We start from the raw sequence: 16,070 nt of genomic DNA on the forward strand, positions 1-16,070 counted from the left end.
GTCCTGGAGCTCACTCTGTAGACCAGGCTAGCCTTAAACTCTCGAACTCAGAAATCTGCCTGCCTCTGCCTCCCAAGTGCTGGGATTAAAGGTGTGGGACACCACCGCCCGGCTGATGAGATTTTTTTTTTTTAAAGTTTTAAGAACTTCTGAGGATTGATATGTTATACATAAGTTTGGCTATATGAATGAGAGAATCCCAGAACTTTTTCTTTTCTTTTAGTTTGGTTTTGGTTTGTTCGAGACGGGGTTTCTCTGTGTAGCTCTGGCCATCCTGGAACTTGCTCTGTAGATCAAGCTGGTCTCAAACGCAAGAGATTTGCCTGCATTTGCCTCCCAAGTGCTGGGATTAAAGGCATGTGCCTTTGGCAGAATTTCGACAGTGTCTTGGACAGTACTCAGCAAATAGTCTCAGGCAGACATGTTTGGTATGATAAATAATCATTTGACTTTTCTACACCTTAGTTTTCTTGGTTAAAATTTAAAACATTTAAAAATATATTTATTTATTTATTTAATGTGTATGAGTACACTGTAGCACACCAGAAGAGGGCATCAGATCTCATTACAGATCGTTGTGAGCCACCATGTGGTTGCTGGGAATTGAACTCAGGATCTCTGGAAGAGCAGTCAGGGCTCTTAACCGCTGAGCTATCTTTCCAGCCTGAAAACATTTTTTTTGTTTTTGTTTTACTTTTAAGTGTGTGTGTGTGTGTATACATATGAGTTCATGTGTGTGTGTGTGTGTGTATACGAGTTTGGGTGCCTGAGTAGGTAAAAGGTGTAGGTTCTCTTGGAGCTGAAGTAACCAGCCTTTGATGTCACCCAAGGTGGGTGCTGGGAATTGAGTTTAGGGAGTGCAGTATGGACTCTTAATTGCTGAGCCATTTCCCCAGCTTATGTTTACTACCTCTGTGGTTTTTTATTTTTATTTTTATTTTTTTTACTATTTTTTTCTTTTTTGAGACAGGGTTTCTCTGTGTAGCCTTGCCTGTCCAGGAACTTGCTCTGTAGACCAGGCTGGCCTGGAACTCACAGAGATCCACCTGCCTCTGTCTTCTGTGTACTGGGACTAAGACATACACCACTATGCCCAGTTTATGTTTCCTCATTTTAAAACAGGAATACTGGTGTCGCATCTACTATGATTACTGTTTTGTAGTCTGGCAGATTTATTTATTTATTTATTTATTTATTTATTTATTTATTTATTTATTTTTGTTTAGGTTTTTCGAGACAGGGTTTCTCTGTATAGCCCTGGCTGTCCTGGAACTCACTCTGTAGACCAGGCTGGCCTCGAACTCCGCCTGCCTCTGCCTCCCAAGTGCTGGGATTAAAGGCGTGTGCCACCACCGCCCGGCTTATTTATTTATTTATTGTTTATTTTAGTTTGGAAATTTTAAGTTGGATAATGAATAAAGGTCTGAGGGCAGTAGCATATGTCACACTTGATAACAGCAGTCTCATGAGTCTGCTGGAGGCTGTGCTCTGATAGGGTTATTCTGGGGCTGGGTTTGTGTCTTAGGGCCTTTGAAAGCAATTTCTTTAAGGAGCTCAGAGGTGGGTGATGTTTACTTGGCTGGGATGGCCTCACCTGATTGAATAGAGAGCCATTAAGACTAATATTTCCCGACTATGGCTAAACCAGCATTAAAATCTCACTAAATAAATGACGAAGCTGAAGTTAAAACTAAGGAAATTAAGCTGGATGGTGGTGACACACATCTTTAATTCCAGCACTCAGAAGGCAGAGGCAGTTGGATCTCTGAGGTTGAGGCCAGCATGGTCTACAGAGCAAGATCTAGGACAGCCAGGGCTACACAGAGAAACCCTGTCTTGGAAAACAAACAAACAAACAAACAAACAAACAAACAAAGGAATTAACTATGTCTCTCAGGATGAAAGTATGGAGCCCAGAGTCTGGTAAGAAGCTGAAAGGTGTAATTTTCTCATATCTGCCATCTTTCTTCCTCCTGTGTGTTTTTGTACTATGGTCATTCAGTACTGTCCAGGGCCCTGGGCTGAGGGAGGAGCTAAATGTATTATCTACTTGATTTCACAAATTATTGTTAGCAGTGTGGGAAATGAAGGTTCAGTTAAGTCATTTCAGGTCTGGTTTCAAGCTGGCTTTCTGAATACAGTATGTTCTCGAGTTTGAACATTGGGATGTAGCTCACTTGTTTGGTAGAGTGTTGCCTGGCATGCCTGAAGTCCTAAGTCTGGTATCCAGCACTGCATAAACTGGATGTGATTGAACATGTCTGTAATCGCAGAAGTAGGACAGTATGGAAGTAGTTCAGGGGTTCATGGTAATCCTCAGCTATACAGTGAGTTTGAGGGCAGCCTGGGCTATATGACACCCTGTCCCAAAAGAAGAAGAAGGAGAAGAAGGAGAAGAAGGAGAAGAAGAAGAAGAAGAAGAAGAAGAAGAAGAAGAAGAAGAAGAAGAAGAAAAAGAAGAAGAAGAAGAAATAGCAAGGTGGTGGCACAGGCCTTTAATCCCAATACTCAGGAGGCAGAACTGGGGATAACTCTGTGAGTTCCGAGGCCAGCCTGGTCTTCAGTGTGAGTTCCAGGACAGCTAGGGCTACACAGAGAAACTCTGTCTTGAAAAATCAAAAAGAAAAAAGGATGGTTCTTGAAGGCAGAGGCAGGTGGATTTCAGTAGGTTAGAGACCAGCCAGGGCTACAACAAAAGACCCTGTCACATAAAAAACCAAACCAAACCAACCAACCAACCAACCAACCAACCAACCAACCAACCAAAATGATGGTGTGCTTGTAAACACCTCTAGCTTCTAGTTTTCAGCCTAATTTGCTTAGTTGGCGTCTTGATATTTCTTATGACCTTTGAACAGGGTCCTGGCTTTGTCATTGTGTTCCAGATCCTGCAAATTAGGTTGAGGTCCTGCCCTCCATTAGCATGGTCGTTCTGTTGTTCTTCTCTTTCATATGTTACACTGGGGAAACGGAGGCAGGAGGAAGATGCAATAAGGCCAGGGACCAGAAGGCTGGAAGGGGTTCGAACCCAGCCTCGGGCCTGGCTGTGCCAAGGTCCACGCACAGCCCCATGTCGGCGTCCCCCTCCCCCTATGGCAGCCTGGGTACTCCGTGCGCGCTCCCGCGCCTTCCACCCCGCTCCTAAGCGGCGGCGCGCGCTCGCCCCAGCGGGCGGGCACAGCGGTTGTGTGGCCTGCGAATTTCTCCGAGTTCACGCAGGCCCTGTGGTTGGCATGGCAACCGGGCAACCTGTTCCAGAGCCGCCCGCCCGCTCCGCACACGCCGCTGCCACCGCCGGAGCCGGGGCCGGCGCCGTTCCCATGATGCACCGCGTCAGCCCAGTCCCCAGTGGGCCGCCATGTTGTCGGAGTGAAAGGTAAGGGGGAGCGAGAGCGCCGGCGAGCGAAGATCGGGGGGCCGGAATCCATCTTCATCCTACCGCTCCGCCCGTGAGTATCTGCGCCCTGGTAGTCCCAAACCGTGCTCCGAACCCCCAGCGAGCCGATGAGCCCTTCGTATTGGCGTTTGGCAGCGGTTGGCGGGGCGAGAAGGGCTTAGAGACGCCGCCGGGCCTGGCGGAGGCTCCGCGCTCGCTCCGCTCGTACGTGTTTGGGAGGCGGCAGCGAGGCCCTATTGTTATCCGCGAGGAGGGGGTGGGGAGCGGGCCGCGGCCGGGGCCCGGCCCGCAGCTGGCGGCGGCTCCGTGCTTCTCCTCGGCTCTGCTGGGAGTCCCTGGAGGTTGGTGTTGCCGTTCGGCTCGGCTTTTTTTTTTTTTTTTTGGTATTTATTTATTTATTTATTTATTTTTGGATGGGTCTGCGAAGCCCCAGGTCCTCTCTTGTGGCCGTGGAGTGGAGATTCTGTGCTCCCGCGGGCTCCTTCGACTTCTGGAGCTTCTGTGGCAGCGCCGAGGGAGGAACAATACATCGCTTTAGAAAGCAGCGGTGGGTCCCGGTCTTCGGGCGAGCCCCCCCAGTGGTGGGGGAGTGGGCGATTTTGCAAGCCTTAAATGTGGCGAGGTGGCCATCAGGAAGTTTCGGATCGCTTTTTAAGCTCCTGGGTTTCTTGTGGCCTTTTGTTTGTGTGAGAGCTTGTGTGTGTGTGTGTGTGTAAGTATGTGTTTCCCCCCCTTAAGGCGGTGGGTGTTCTTCCTCTCAGAGCCTCCCTGTGTTGCTGTGCTTTCCTCTCCAAGGGGCTTTCAGTAGGTAGTATGAAAAATATGTAGATATCTACTCAGTGTTTCCTTCCTCACGAACGCGGTGGGTAATACCTGGGTCATTTGTTTTACTCGTCTACCACTCCCACGCTAAAGTGAGGAACACTCCTGTAACTTTTCTCCAATGAAGCTTACCCCTCTTCCCAAGAGCTCCCCTCCCACATCGAAGAACTCCCACACAGATGACCAGAGAAGGCTTTATCCTCATCATAACTTTGAAGGATTGTTCGTTTTCATTGTGCAAATTATGATAACGCTTCGTTACACTTGATCATTTTGCTCACCCCATTAATTACTGGGATTATTAAGATGATTTATGAGGGCTTTTGGGCGTTCAGTTTTTAAAGCTAGTTACTTCTGAAGACAGGATTGTAGCTTTAGCTTTTTGTTTTGGTGTAAAAGTTACTGATGTGGTTCTCCCTTTAAGATAAGCAGCTTCCTTTGGGGTTTTCAGTAAACAAATGAACATTTTGACCCTTCGCTCATTGTAACTTTGTAAAACACTAGGGACTGTGTATCTTTATCTGATGGTTTGGAAATACTGGGTTCTGAACTTTTAGTATTTTGCCTTTCCATGCTTGAGTTCATCTTGTCTGAGGCTACAGCTTTTTGAAGTTGGGATTTGTTTAGTTTGTGTCTGTGAACTGCTTTAAGTTAAATTTATGTCCACAGAGAGTTTGTTCAGTGTAGTAAAAATAAACCCCTTTTAAACCTGAGCATCTTGGTAAAAGCAGATAGATTAAACCCTGCCCCTTCGGTTAAAGAAAACTACTATTAGTGATATTTTTTTAAAAGGTAAAAACAAATTACAAGGCGATCTTCACACAGGTTGAAAGCTAGGAAGTACCTAGACTTGCTACTTCATTGTATTGCTTAAAATATTTGCTTTTAAGTATGTCATTTGCTTAAAAAAGTTACATTTTACATACTGCATATACCTTTTTAGTGAGCTTTGAGAGTTCCCGGAAAGGTACCATCAGTTTCTTGTTTTCTGGTACTTAGGGGACTGATGATTAGTTTTTGTTCTGTCATTGCCAAGATGTTAACAAAAATCCCTCGGACACATGTTAGTGTTTAGGTGTTTGCTCACTTTTAAGTTGTCCCTCTTGCCAGGTTTTCTCTTGTTTGAGAAACTGCAATGCCTGGTTAGGTAAAGCAGGAAGTCTCAGGGGTTCCAGACAGCCTTACAAAGGCCAATTGTTTTGTTTTAATATTTTTGTAACTGACCCCTCCCCAGTTATTTTTTAGAGTGAGATTGCTTTCAGGGACAATCTTTTATCATTTATTTGTTTGTTTACTTATTTATTGGTTTTTGAGACAGGGTTTCTTTATAGCCCTGGCTACCTTGGTACTCACTCTGTAGACTAGGCTGGCCTCAAATTCAGAGATCAATCTGGCTGGGTGGTGGTGGCGCACGCCTTTAATCCTAGCACTTGGGAGGCAGAGGCAGGCGGATTTCTGAGCTTGAGGCCAGCCTGGTCTACAGAGTGAGTTCCAGGACAGCCACAGCTACACAGAGAAACCCTGTCTCGAAAAAAACAACACAACAACAAAAAAACCACAACAAAAAAAACCAGAGATCCATCTGGCTCAGCTTTCCATTCTTTTTTTTTTTTTTTTTTTAAATATTTATTTTATTGATGAGTACACTGTAGCTGTCTTCAGACATACCAGAAGAGGGCATCCAATCTCATTACGGATGGTTGTGAGCCACCATGTGGTTGCTGGGAATTGAACTCAGGACCTCTGGAAGAGCAGTCAGTGCTCTTAACCGCTGAGCCATCTCTCCAGCCCCTCAGCTTTCCATTCTTGAGTGCTGGGATTTAAAGGTGTGCACAACCACTGGCCAGCTAAACTTGTTTTTTTTTTTTTTTTTTTTGGTTTTTTGAGACAGGGTTTCCCTGTGTAGTCCTGGCTGTAGACCAGGCTGGCCTCGAACTCAGAAATCCACCTGCCTCTGCCTCCCAAGGGCTGGGATTAAAGGCGTGCGCCACCACTGCCCAGCCTAAACTTGTTCTTAATATGAAAATTCATAGGTAACTTTTAGCAGCTCTTTTATGTTAGAAAATACTGCATTTACTATCTTATGAATCTTCTTGGTGATTGAGGCTCTGTTGCCTTGATTGGTGTAGGTAACTAAATTTGTGGAGTCTTAAGCATAGTGACTTCAGAAACTTTAGAACTTTATACTTTTTAGCCGGGCGGTGGTGGCGCACACCTTTAATCCCAGCACTTGGGAGGCAGAGGCAGGTCGATTTCTGAGTTCGGGGCTGGCCTGGTCTACAGAGTGAGTTCCAGGACAGCCCGGGCTACACAGAGAAACCCTGTCTTGAAAAACAAAAACAAACAAAAAAAAAGAACTTTATACCTTTCAACTTATTGATTAAAAGCTATCAAAAATCAAGGCATGGGAAAAAAAAACTGTCTTTGGAAACTGATAAAGAGGTTGTTAGTTTGGTGGTAAAACTTGAATTTTGTATTAGTTGGCCTGAAGTAAAGAGATGGAGATTCTCTTGTAGAAGCAAATGAGTGGACTAAGGTTCGTAGAGAGGAGAGTTAGGCTGGTGTGTACTTGTAGAGGCTAATAATGAAACACCTGTACTTTTCTGGGTTTGTACTTGAACCTAGACAGCATTTTATTCATGAGAGCCTAGAAGGCTAAAACTATTCCAGTATAAGGTTTAGTTGTGTGTGTGTTTGTGTGTGTGTAGGTAAAAGGGAATTGGAATTTTTGATTTACATTAAGCATTTCCAAAGCAGAAGTTTGGTTTTGTCTTGTTTGTTTTTTTTTTTTTTTTTTTTGAGAGAGAATTTTACTGTAATCCATGTTTGCTAAAACTCACAGTATAACTCCCCTGACCTCGAAAGAGGTCCCCTGCTTTGCTCTCCTAGAGTGCTGGCATTGCAAGTTAGGCTTTGAATGGATTGCAGGTTCCATGCGACCTCTACTAGCTTCATAACCTGAATGAGTTGTGGGAAGGTAGGGTCACTTTTCCAGGAGGTTACTTACCCAATGAGAGAGGATGGCTGCAGGCTGGAGAGATGCTCAGTGCTTTTGCACTTTTGACTTGATGCTTCTGCAGAGGACATGTGTTTGGTTCCCTGCATTCACATGGTTTACAATCATTCCTGACTCCAGTTTTAGAGGCTATTATGCCTCTGGCCTTCTCAGACACTGCATGTACATGATATGCATACATACAGGTAAAACACATATAACAGAAGACAAAATATTTCAAAAAAGAGAGAAAACAGGTTTCTCATTTGTTTTGAACAGTGTTGCTAGCCTTAGAAGTTCTCTGGTGTTATTTGGTTTTATGGAACTTAAGTTATTTGGTCTTATGGAACTTAAGTAGCAATGGTTCCTAGTAAGATTTGATTTCTTTGTTGGCTCTCTGGAGTTGAATGTACTACAGATACTCAAAGGGGTGGTGGTTTACATCTGTAATCCCATACTTCAGACAGGCAGATCTCAGTGAGTTCAAGACCAGCCTGCTGTACGTAGCAAGTTGTAGACCAACTGGATGACCATGGGCTCCTAACTTCTGTAATGTTTTTTTGTTTTTTGAGACAGGGTTTCTCTGTGTAGCCTTGGCTGTCCTGGAACTCACTCTGTAGACCAGGCTGGCCTCAAACTCTCGAACTCAGAAATCCGCCTGCCTCTGCCTCCCAAGTGCTGGGATTAAAGGCGTGCACCACCACTGCCCGGCTTCTGTAATGTTTTACCTGTAAAAAACAGGGCTAATAATGCTTACCTTTCAGTGTTTCTGTGATGATAGAATGTCTGCCATTTATTTGCTACCCTATGACTGGTGAGACAGACCTGGTTTTTACAGTGAGGTTTAGTACAAGCAAAGTGAGTTGGGTTTGTCTTGTCCTGTTTCTAAGAGTTAATCAGTAGCATTGTATTTGTAAGGTATTGATAAAACTCTTGATTTTTTTTTCTCCATGTTATAAAAACATACCTAGCTGGTCGGTGGTGGCGCACGCCTTTAATCCTAGCACTTGGGAGGCAGAGGCAGGCGGATTTCTGAGTTCGAGGCCAGCCTGGTCTACAGAGTGAGTTCCAGGACAGCCAGGGCTATACAGAGAAACCTTGTCTCGAAAAACCACGCCTGGTCTGGGTATTGTCCCATAAACATGTTAGATATTTTAAAGGATCCTTTTAAGTTACAGAGTCTAACTTTTGTTTGGTTATTGACATGTTTGTTATAGCTGTAAATTCTTTTGAAGCTAGTTAGGGCACGAGGTGGGGAGGGTCCATGAGATTGAGTCTGTGGGGCCTGGGGTGGAGTCCAGGGGATTGAATCTAGGGCTAGGCCAGCACTCCATTGAGCTCATCTCCAGCCTATCAACTTAAGGATGCTTTCAAAAGTTCCTGCTCACAGTTTTGTAATCCCAGCACCCAGGAGGTGGAAGTAGGATCAGTAGTTCTTGGCCAGCTTTGGCTACCTTTTAATTTCAAAGCTAGTCTGGGTTACATGAAATCTCACCTCAGGAAAAAAAAATAGCTGTTTATTTTTAAGTCCAGTTGACTTAAGGAGGAAGTCAGTTGAGTAAGGAAGCTGTTGATTAAATTCTGATTCCACATAGCTATTTTGCTTGTTTGTTTGTTTACTTTTTTATTTTGTGGTTCTAGGGCTCCAACCTAGGTCCTAGCACGTTAGGCAAGATCCTTGTCTATGATTAGTTTTTAGTAAAGCTCTGGTTACGTAGTGGGCCCTCATCTCAGCACTTATTGGAGTACCTGCTGCTGTTGACCTTTCTGTACACACAGGCCCAGCAGCTTCAAAGGAGGTTCAGTTCAGGAAACTGTTGACTTCAGAAGACATTTGACTTCTTGATAGAGACAGTTAGACAGTATTGACTTGCAGAAGAGAGGGAATGGTTTAGCATTTTGTACTGGAGTATATGGAGTTGTTTTTTAAAAATGCAAGCATTAAACATCTGTTAACTGTTTGTTCTCAGGTGTTGGTGGAATGAGCGTTGCATGTGTCTTGAAGAGAAAAGCAGTGCTTTGGCAGGACTCTTTCAGCCCCCACCTGAAACATCACCCTCAAGAACCAGCTAATCCCAACATGCCTGTTGTTTTGACATCTGGAACAGGGTCGCAAGCGCAGCCACAGCCAGCTGCAAATCAGGCTCTTGCAGCTGGGACACACTCCAGCCCTGTCCCAGGATCCATAGGAGTTGCAGGCCGTTCCCAGGACGACGCTATGGTGGATTACTTCTTTCAGAGGCAGCATGGTGAGCAGCTTGGGGGAGGAGGAAGTGGTGGAGGCGGCTATAATACTAGCAAACATCGATGGCCTACAGGGGATAACATTCATGCAGAACACCAGGTAAAAAAAGTTCCCTATTTCAGCTTTGAAACTTGTAATCACTGTCTGCTTAGGCTGTCTGCTTTCAGTGACTGTCTTAAAACTCTTTGATTGCTTATTTAGTTTGTTGTAAACAAGAGTCATTTGTTTTAGAATGGTTGGTTATTGTAATTGCCACTGGCTTATTTACCATTCTGGTGTTATAGTAAATTCACTAAAGAAATCTCAAGAGTGTTTTAATGTTCACAAGGTATTTCTAGGAATGTCTTTTAACAGAATTATTTTTCATCATTGGCATGCTCTTAAGAATTGTTTGGGTTTACAGGACAATGTAAAGCAAAGCTTTTCTGTTCAGCTTGGGTGACTTAATTTTAAGATCCTGTTATTTGGAAACAATGTAAGAATGTTTAAATTCCCAAGAAGAACTAAACTTGACAGATGTTGTAAATTGAAAATTAAAAGAATTACTGAAATAAAAAGATGTTATGGTTGAAAGTGAGTGGAAATTAAGGAATCAGTTGCTTACTTGAAGTTTGTCAAAGTAAGGATTGATTGTGCCTTTTAGGTTTTAACCATCTCTTGTTCTAAGAATTCAGTTGATATTCATTAATTTTTTTTCATTAACTTTTTTCTAGAGACAGGGTCTCTCATGTAGGTCATGTTGATCAGGCTGGCCTTGAATCCACAATGGTTGACCAGTACTGGGATTAAAGACTTGAGCTCCATGTTTGACTTCATTTTTTTTTTTTAACATAAATCTATTTTACTGACAAAGAGTTTAGCTTGCTCTGTTTGCTGAAGGTGGGACTGATTAAGTCTGCTTTTGGCAGTTGGGTATAGGTGCCGTTTGTAAAGATTCATTCGATATTGCCAGTCCAGTGCTTATCAGAAAAAGGAAACACATCTTTTCTAGGGTTTCTAGTTTTTTTTTTTTTCCTGTTCTGTTTCAAAAACATAAGCAAGCACACTTGCAAGTCTAAATTTTCAGTTACGTGCTTCTTGAACTTGCCAGGAAGAATAGTAGTTGTTTTTCTTTGTTATTTGTGTATGTATGCATATGTGGTATAGTTGGTGTGTGTGTGTGTGTGTGTGTGTGTGTGTGTGTGTGGGTGTGCACTTGCCTGAGATCCAAACAAAGCTGTCTCTTGCTATTATTTTCTACCTTTATTTCTTTATTTTTTATTTTTTTTATTTTTTTTTTATTTTTTTCAAGACAGGGTTTCTCTGTGTAACAGTCCTGACTATCCTGGAACTCTGTAGATCAGGCTAGCTTCAAACTCACAAAGAGATCCTCTTGCCTCTGCCTAAAGTGCTGGGATTTAAGGCTTGTGCTTATGTTTTGACACTGATTGCTTACTGACTTTAGAGTTGGACATGTTGGCTAGATTGGCTGGCGTTGAGCCCTTGGGGTTCCCATGGCTGGCTTTTCCACCAAGGCTAGTGCTACAGATCCGTGCCTCTACACTTAGTTTTCATGTTAGTGCCGGGAGTCTCAAGGCTTCATGGCTTAGTGGCAAACACTTTATCCAGTGAGTCATCTGTCCAGCTCCTAGTTCATTCATTTTTTAAAAAAAAATAATTTTATTACATTTTATTTATTTATACGTGTAGGTACATGTGTACACACTAACATGTACAGATTAGAGGACAGGTTGTAGTCAGGCTTGCTGGTAAGCACCGTCACTCATCTAGCCATCTTGCCTCCATTCTTTTTTTTTTTTTTTTTTTTTTTTAAAGATTTATTTATTTATTATATATGAATACACTGTAGCTGTCTTCAGACACACCAGAAGAGGGCATCAGATCTCATTACAGATGGTTGTGAGCCACCATGTGGTTGCTGGGATTTGAACTCAGGACCTCTGGAAGTGCAGTCAGTGCTCTTAACCACTGAGCCATCTCTCCAGCCCGCCTCCATTCTTTTTTTTGTTTTGTTTTTGTTCTTTTTTTGTTTCTGTTTTTTTTTTGGGGGGGTGGGGTGGGGGGTTGAAACAGGGATTCTCTGTGTAGCCCTGGCTGTTCTGGAACTCACTCTGTAGACCAGGTTGGCCTTGAACTCATAGAGATCCACCTGCCTTTGTCTCCTGCGTGCTGGAATTACAGGCGAACCACTTGTGAGTAGATCACAGATCTTTGTTGTCCTACAAGGGCATATGTAGGGGAGGGTCGATAAGAAAAAGGTAGTGTTTTGTGTTCCTCAAGTAGTTGTAGTTTGTATTCTGTACTTGAAGCATGGCACTGCATTTGTTTACTGTTAGAGCAGGTTCACCCTTTTTTCTTGCCTGAAGATCGAACTGGTGCTTGAGCTTCATAGGCAAGACCTTGCCCTCTGATTTACTACATCCTGAGAAAGGTTTAGAGTCTTGAAAGTGTGATTAAATGTACTCAGCTCAGTATCAGTCTGTACACTTTAGCATTGTAAGAAGGTTTGGGAGCTGGATGTTGGGTCACACGCCAGTGCTCAGGGGGCAGAGGGCGGCAGATCTCCAAGTTTGAGGATAGCCTGGTCTACGGAGCGAGTTCCAGGATAGCTAGGGCTACACAGAGAAACCCTGTCTTGAAAAACTAACTAGAAGCTGGGAAGTGGTGGTGCACGCGTTTAATCCCAGCACTTGGGAGGCAGAGGCAGGCGGCTCTCTTTGAGTTTGAGGCCAGCCTGGTCTACAGAGTGAGTTCCAGGACAGCCAGGGCTACACAGAGAAACCCTGTCTCGAAAAACCAAAAACCAAAAACCAAAACAAAAACTAAGTAGAAAAAAAAGTTAGAAGAAATGATTTCATGATTCCCTAACTTTGTGGCTTTTCAGTAAGATTATAGAAAAAGAACATGGTTCTAGAGGAAAAGTCCATGAATGCCAGGCTAAGATGTTGAATAGTATTTTTTGTATGTGGAGGCACTAGTGCACAGTGTGGTAGAGAACTCTGGGTGGCTCATATAGTTATGGGGTATCCACACAAATAACTACTTACACAGTAGTTATAGTGTGTTGTAATGCCCCCACCACCTTCCCCCCTCTCCCTTTTTTTTTGATTGCGGTTAATTGAGGCAGCATCTTACTCTGCAGTCCTGGCTTGCCTGGGACTTGAAGTATTCTTTCCTGTTCCTGAGTGCTGGGTTGATAGCTATGTCTGGTCTTGTTTTGGTATTTGTCTCACCTTTTGGAACCAGCTATACTGTAGGGTGGAGGTTCTGGTGTCTTTCTGATGCCCTTTCCCCTGGAAGTATTCTGTGATTTTATGTTAATGCAGGAAAAAACAGTTTAGTTCTATCCACAGACGAGTGGGTCTTACAGCTCTGCCATCTTGGAAATGCAAGGCTTGTGACAAGGAGTAGAGAGAATAATGGGGAGGGCTGTGCAGGTTTGTGTGTGTTTCGTTTTGTTTAAAGCCAGCGAAGGTGCCCAGCTCCTGTTTACCCAGCATTCAGCAGGAACACCAGAACAAAGGGACATAACTGGGTGGGGACTCCGCCCTTCTTTGCCACAGTTACTGGTAAGACTGTAGGATCTGTCAGGTAGGTTGAAGTGAAAGAGTTTTAAGACCTAGACAAGATCTAGGCACTGAGCTGGTTCGTTCCTGAATTTGATCCTTACAGTTCTGTGGGGTAGCTAAGGATCTTTTGTGAGGGACAAGAAACTGAAGTGTAGTTCCGAGGCAGACCTTAGTGCTGGCATTACAAGAGTGTGCCACCACCATCCCCAGTCGATGTAGTTTTGAAGTAAACATAGGTTCACTGTGTAAGTTCTGGGTAGACTTTTGGTTTCCCAGGAAGACATGCTGAACCCCAGAGAATTATTGTAGCAAAGTAGCATTATTTAGGGTAACTAGTCACTTTATTGGAAAGGTAGAGATCATAGACTTGACAGTAGAGAACACAAATGATGGAGACTCTCGGCAGTCTTGTTTTCTGTCCTGCAAACCGTATGTTTACTGTGTATTCTGTTTTTGTGAGGGTTCTAAGTAGTAACCACTTCACTCAGTACACAGTGATCTTACCCCAGTGCTTGCCACTGTACTTTTGGGTGGTTCATTTTTGGTGGTGGCTGTTTTTTGAGCCTATTTATTTATTTATTTATTTATAGGTTTCATTATTTTTTAATTAATTTTTTAAAATGTATTTGAGTATACTGTAGCTCTCTTCAGACACACCAGAAAAAGCCATCAGATCCCATTACAGATGGTTGTGAGCCACCATGTGTTTGGTGGGAATTGAACTCAGGTCCTCTGAAAGAGCAGTCAGTGCTCTTAATGGCCTAGCCATCTCTCCAGCCCCGTCTTTTCATTTTTACATTTTGTTTTTAGATGACTTTTTAATCATAACAGATTGACCCCTCCCCCTTTTTATTTTATAATTTGGTTTTGCTTTGGAGACAGTCTTACTCTGCAGCCCTGGCTGGTCTGAACTGGCTGTCTTTGAGTTTACAGATATTTGCCTGCCTCTGCCTCCTAGTGTTAGGATTAAAGACACTTCCATGTTCTGTTATGATGGAACAAAATTTAAGATCAAATTGGTAAAGCATTCTGTCCTGTAGATGCCCAGGGTGTGGTAAGAGTTATACTCACCATGTCAGGCCGCTTTAGGTTCACGTTCTTCCCTTTTGTGAAAAACTAATTTTTTTAGACTAGAGAGATGGCTCAGTGGTTAAGAGCACTGACTGCTCTGGGGGAGAGGAGGGAAAGTGAGTGTGGGTTTGTGGGTTGGAAAGTAAGTAAGCCGTAGAGCACAGACAGACAGTGATTCCACAAACAGGAGCTGTACGGCACCCATTACAGTGCCCATAGCAAGCTGTTAAGACCGCAGTGTCGTGACCGTGCTAGAGAAGAGCGGGTAGATCTAGTTTACATGTAAGTGAACTATAGGTAAATAGTAATTCTTATGATTTAAGTTTTTCTGACTAGCATTAAAACTTCATCTTGCAAAACTAAAACCTTGACATGTGATCGTTGTATTGTTATTGTGAAATCTATTGTAAAACGATGGGAGATAAAGTAGGAAACGTGTTAAGGTCCATGAGTGAACTTTATAGCGGGTTATTCAGGGCAGACTTGAGCAGCTCTGTCCTGGCCACAGGGCCATGGACCATACTCATTTTGCTTGTGGTCACTGGCACTAGGACCACTTGGTGCTCACTGTAGGTTGGCATCAAAAGGGCTGAACACAGAGGTGTGAGCAGAGCTCAGTGGATCAGATGTCTCATTGGTGTTATACTGGTGTTTGTCTCATCTGGTGAGGGGATCTTATTGTGTATGTTTCCTCTCCAGTGCTCTAAGGTAACTGACAGCTTGTAACTAGTCACCTGGGGTACATTTCTTAGGTTGTTCTTCAGCATTTGAACCATTAGCACTTGACTAAGAACTCCATCTTTCATATTTTATAGCCTGTTATCTCTACACTCTTCATCCTTTTTCCCTGTGTTCTGTACTTCCAAGATTTAACATTAGGTACTTTGTTTAAAAAGGTGATCATTAGTCTGACTATATACTCTGAAGAATCATGGTTTCACCTGAAGAAATGGTCCAGTGGTCCTGACATGTGTGTATGTCCACATGTGCAGTCCAACATTCACATGCTGAGCAGGCATTGATGTGCATGCCTTCTAGGCAACACATGGTTTAAAAAGCTTTTGGTAAGGTATTAGGGTAAATGATAGATGGTAATGAGCTGTCAAATAGAAAATGACATTCAGAAGTTATGGTCAGTTTCAGGCCTGCCTGGACTATTCAATGGGATCCTGTGTCAAAATTAAAAACAAATAAATAGAAAACTCACAGAAATAATATATACCAGAATTACAGTTTGCTTTGAGCATTCGCAAAAGAGAATGAAATGAATTAAATTTTGTTGTTGTTCTTTTTTTTTTGGACACAGTCTCCCTTGTAACTCTGGCTGGCTTGGAACTTTCTATGTAGATGTAGACCAGGGCAGCTTCAAACTCACAGAGATCAGATTAAAGTTGTATAACACCAAACCCTGCTATGAAAGTCTTAAGAAAAATACAACAGTTAGGAGACATGTTTTAAATCTGAGTGAGGGGTACTGTCTAGGTTCCTTGGAGGGTGTAAAGCAAAGAGGTGCTTCTGGGTTTTGTTTTTTGTTTTGTTATTTTTGTTTTTGTTTCTTGTTTTTGTTTTTCGAGACAGGGTTTCTCTGTGTAGCCCTGGCTATCCTAAAACTCACTCTGTAGACCAGGCTGGCCTCGAACTCAGAAATCCGCCTGCCTCTGCCTCCCAAGTGCTGGGATTAAAGGAGTGTGCCACCACTCCACTGCCTGGAGGTGCTTCTGTTTTTTATGATTCCTCTGTGTGGCAGAGACACATCCTTGTATGCAGCCTTTTCTGGAAGCTGCAGTTCCACAAGACTTGTATAAGCGCTGTTTGCTTCAAGAATGTTATGGAAAAGCTACCTAGATAGCAGTTCTAAGAACCCTGATGCAAACTCAGGTACAGGGTGCTGCCACACACTGTCAGGAGAACAGGGGATGCCAAGAGTATGTGTGTGGGGGTGGTTTTTTCCTCCCCTCCCCTCCCCTCCCC

General features: G+C 43.3%; 1 protein-coding gene across 1 annotated transcript in view; it reads left to right on the forward strand.

Moving 5' to 3' along the window:
- The first annotated feature begins 3,355 nt into the window (after positions 1-3,355).
- The window catches only part of Pum1 (pumilio RNA binding family member 1), a 110,246-nt gene continuing 97,531 nt past the window's right edge, over positions 3,356-16,070 (forward strand). The window contains exons 1-2 of the mRNA XM_028760007.1: positions 3,356-3,449; positions 9,185-9,558. Of these exons, the coding sequence (XP_028615840.1) occupies positions 9,196-9,558 (363 nt within the window). The 5' untranslated portion in view covers positions 3,356-3,449; positions 9,185-9,195. The remainder of the gene's footprint in view (positions 3,450-9,184; positions 9,559-16,070) is intronic.

Source organism: Grammomys surdaster, unplaced genomic scaffold (genome assembly GCF_004785775.1).
Source record: "Grammomys surdaster isolate TR1022 unplaced genomic scaffold, NIH_TR_1.0 126313, whole genome shotgun sequence".
Classification (NCBI taxonomy): Eukaryota; Metazoa; Chordata; class Mammalia; order Rodentia; family Muridae; genus Grammomys; species Grammomys surdaster.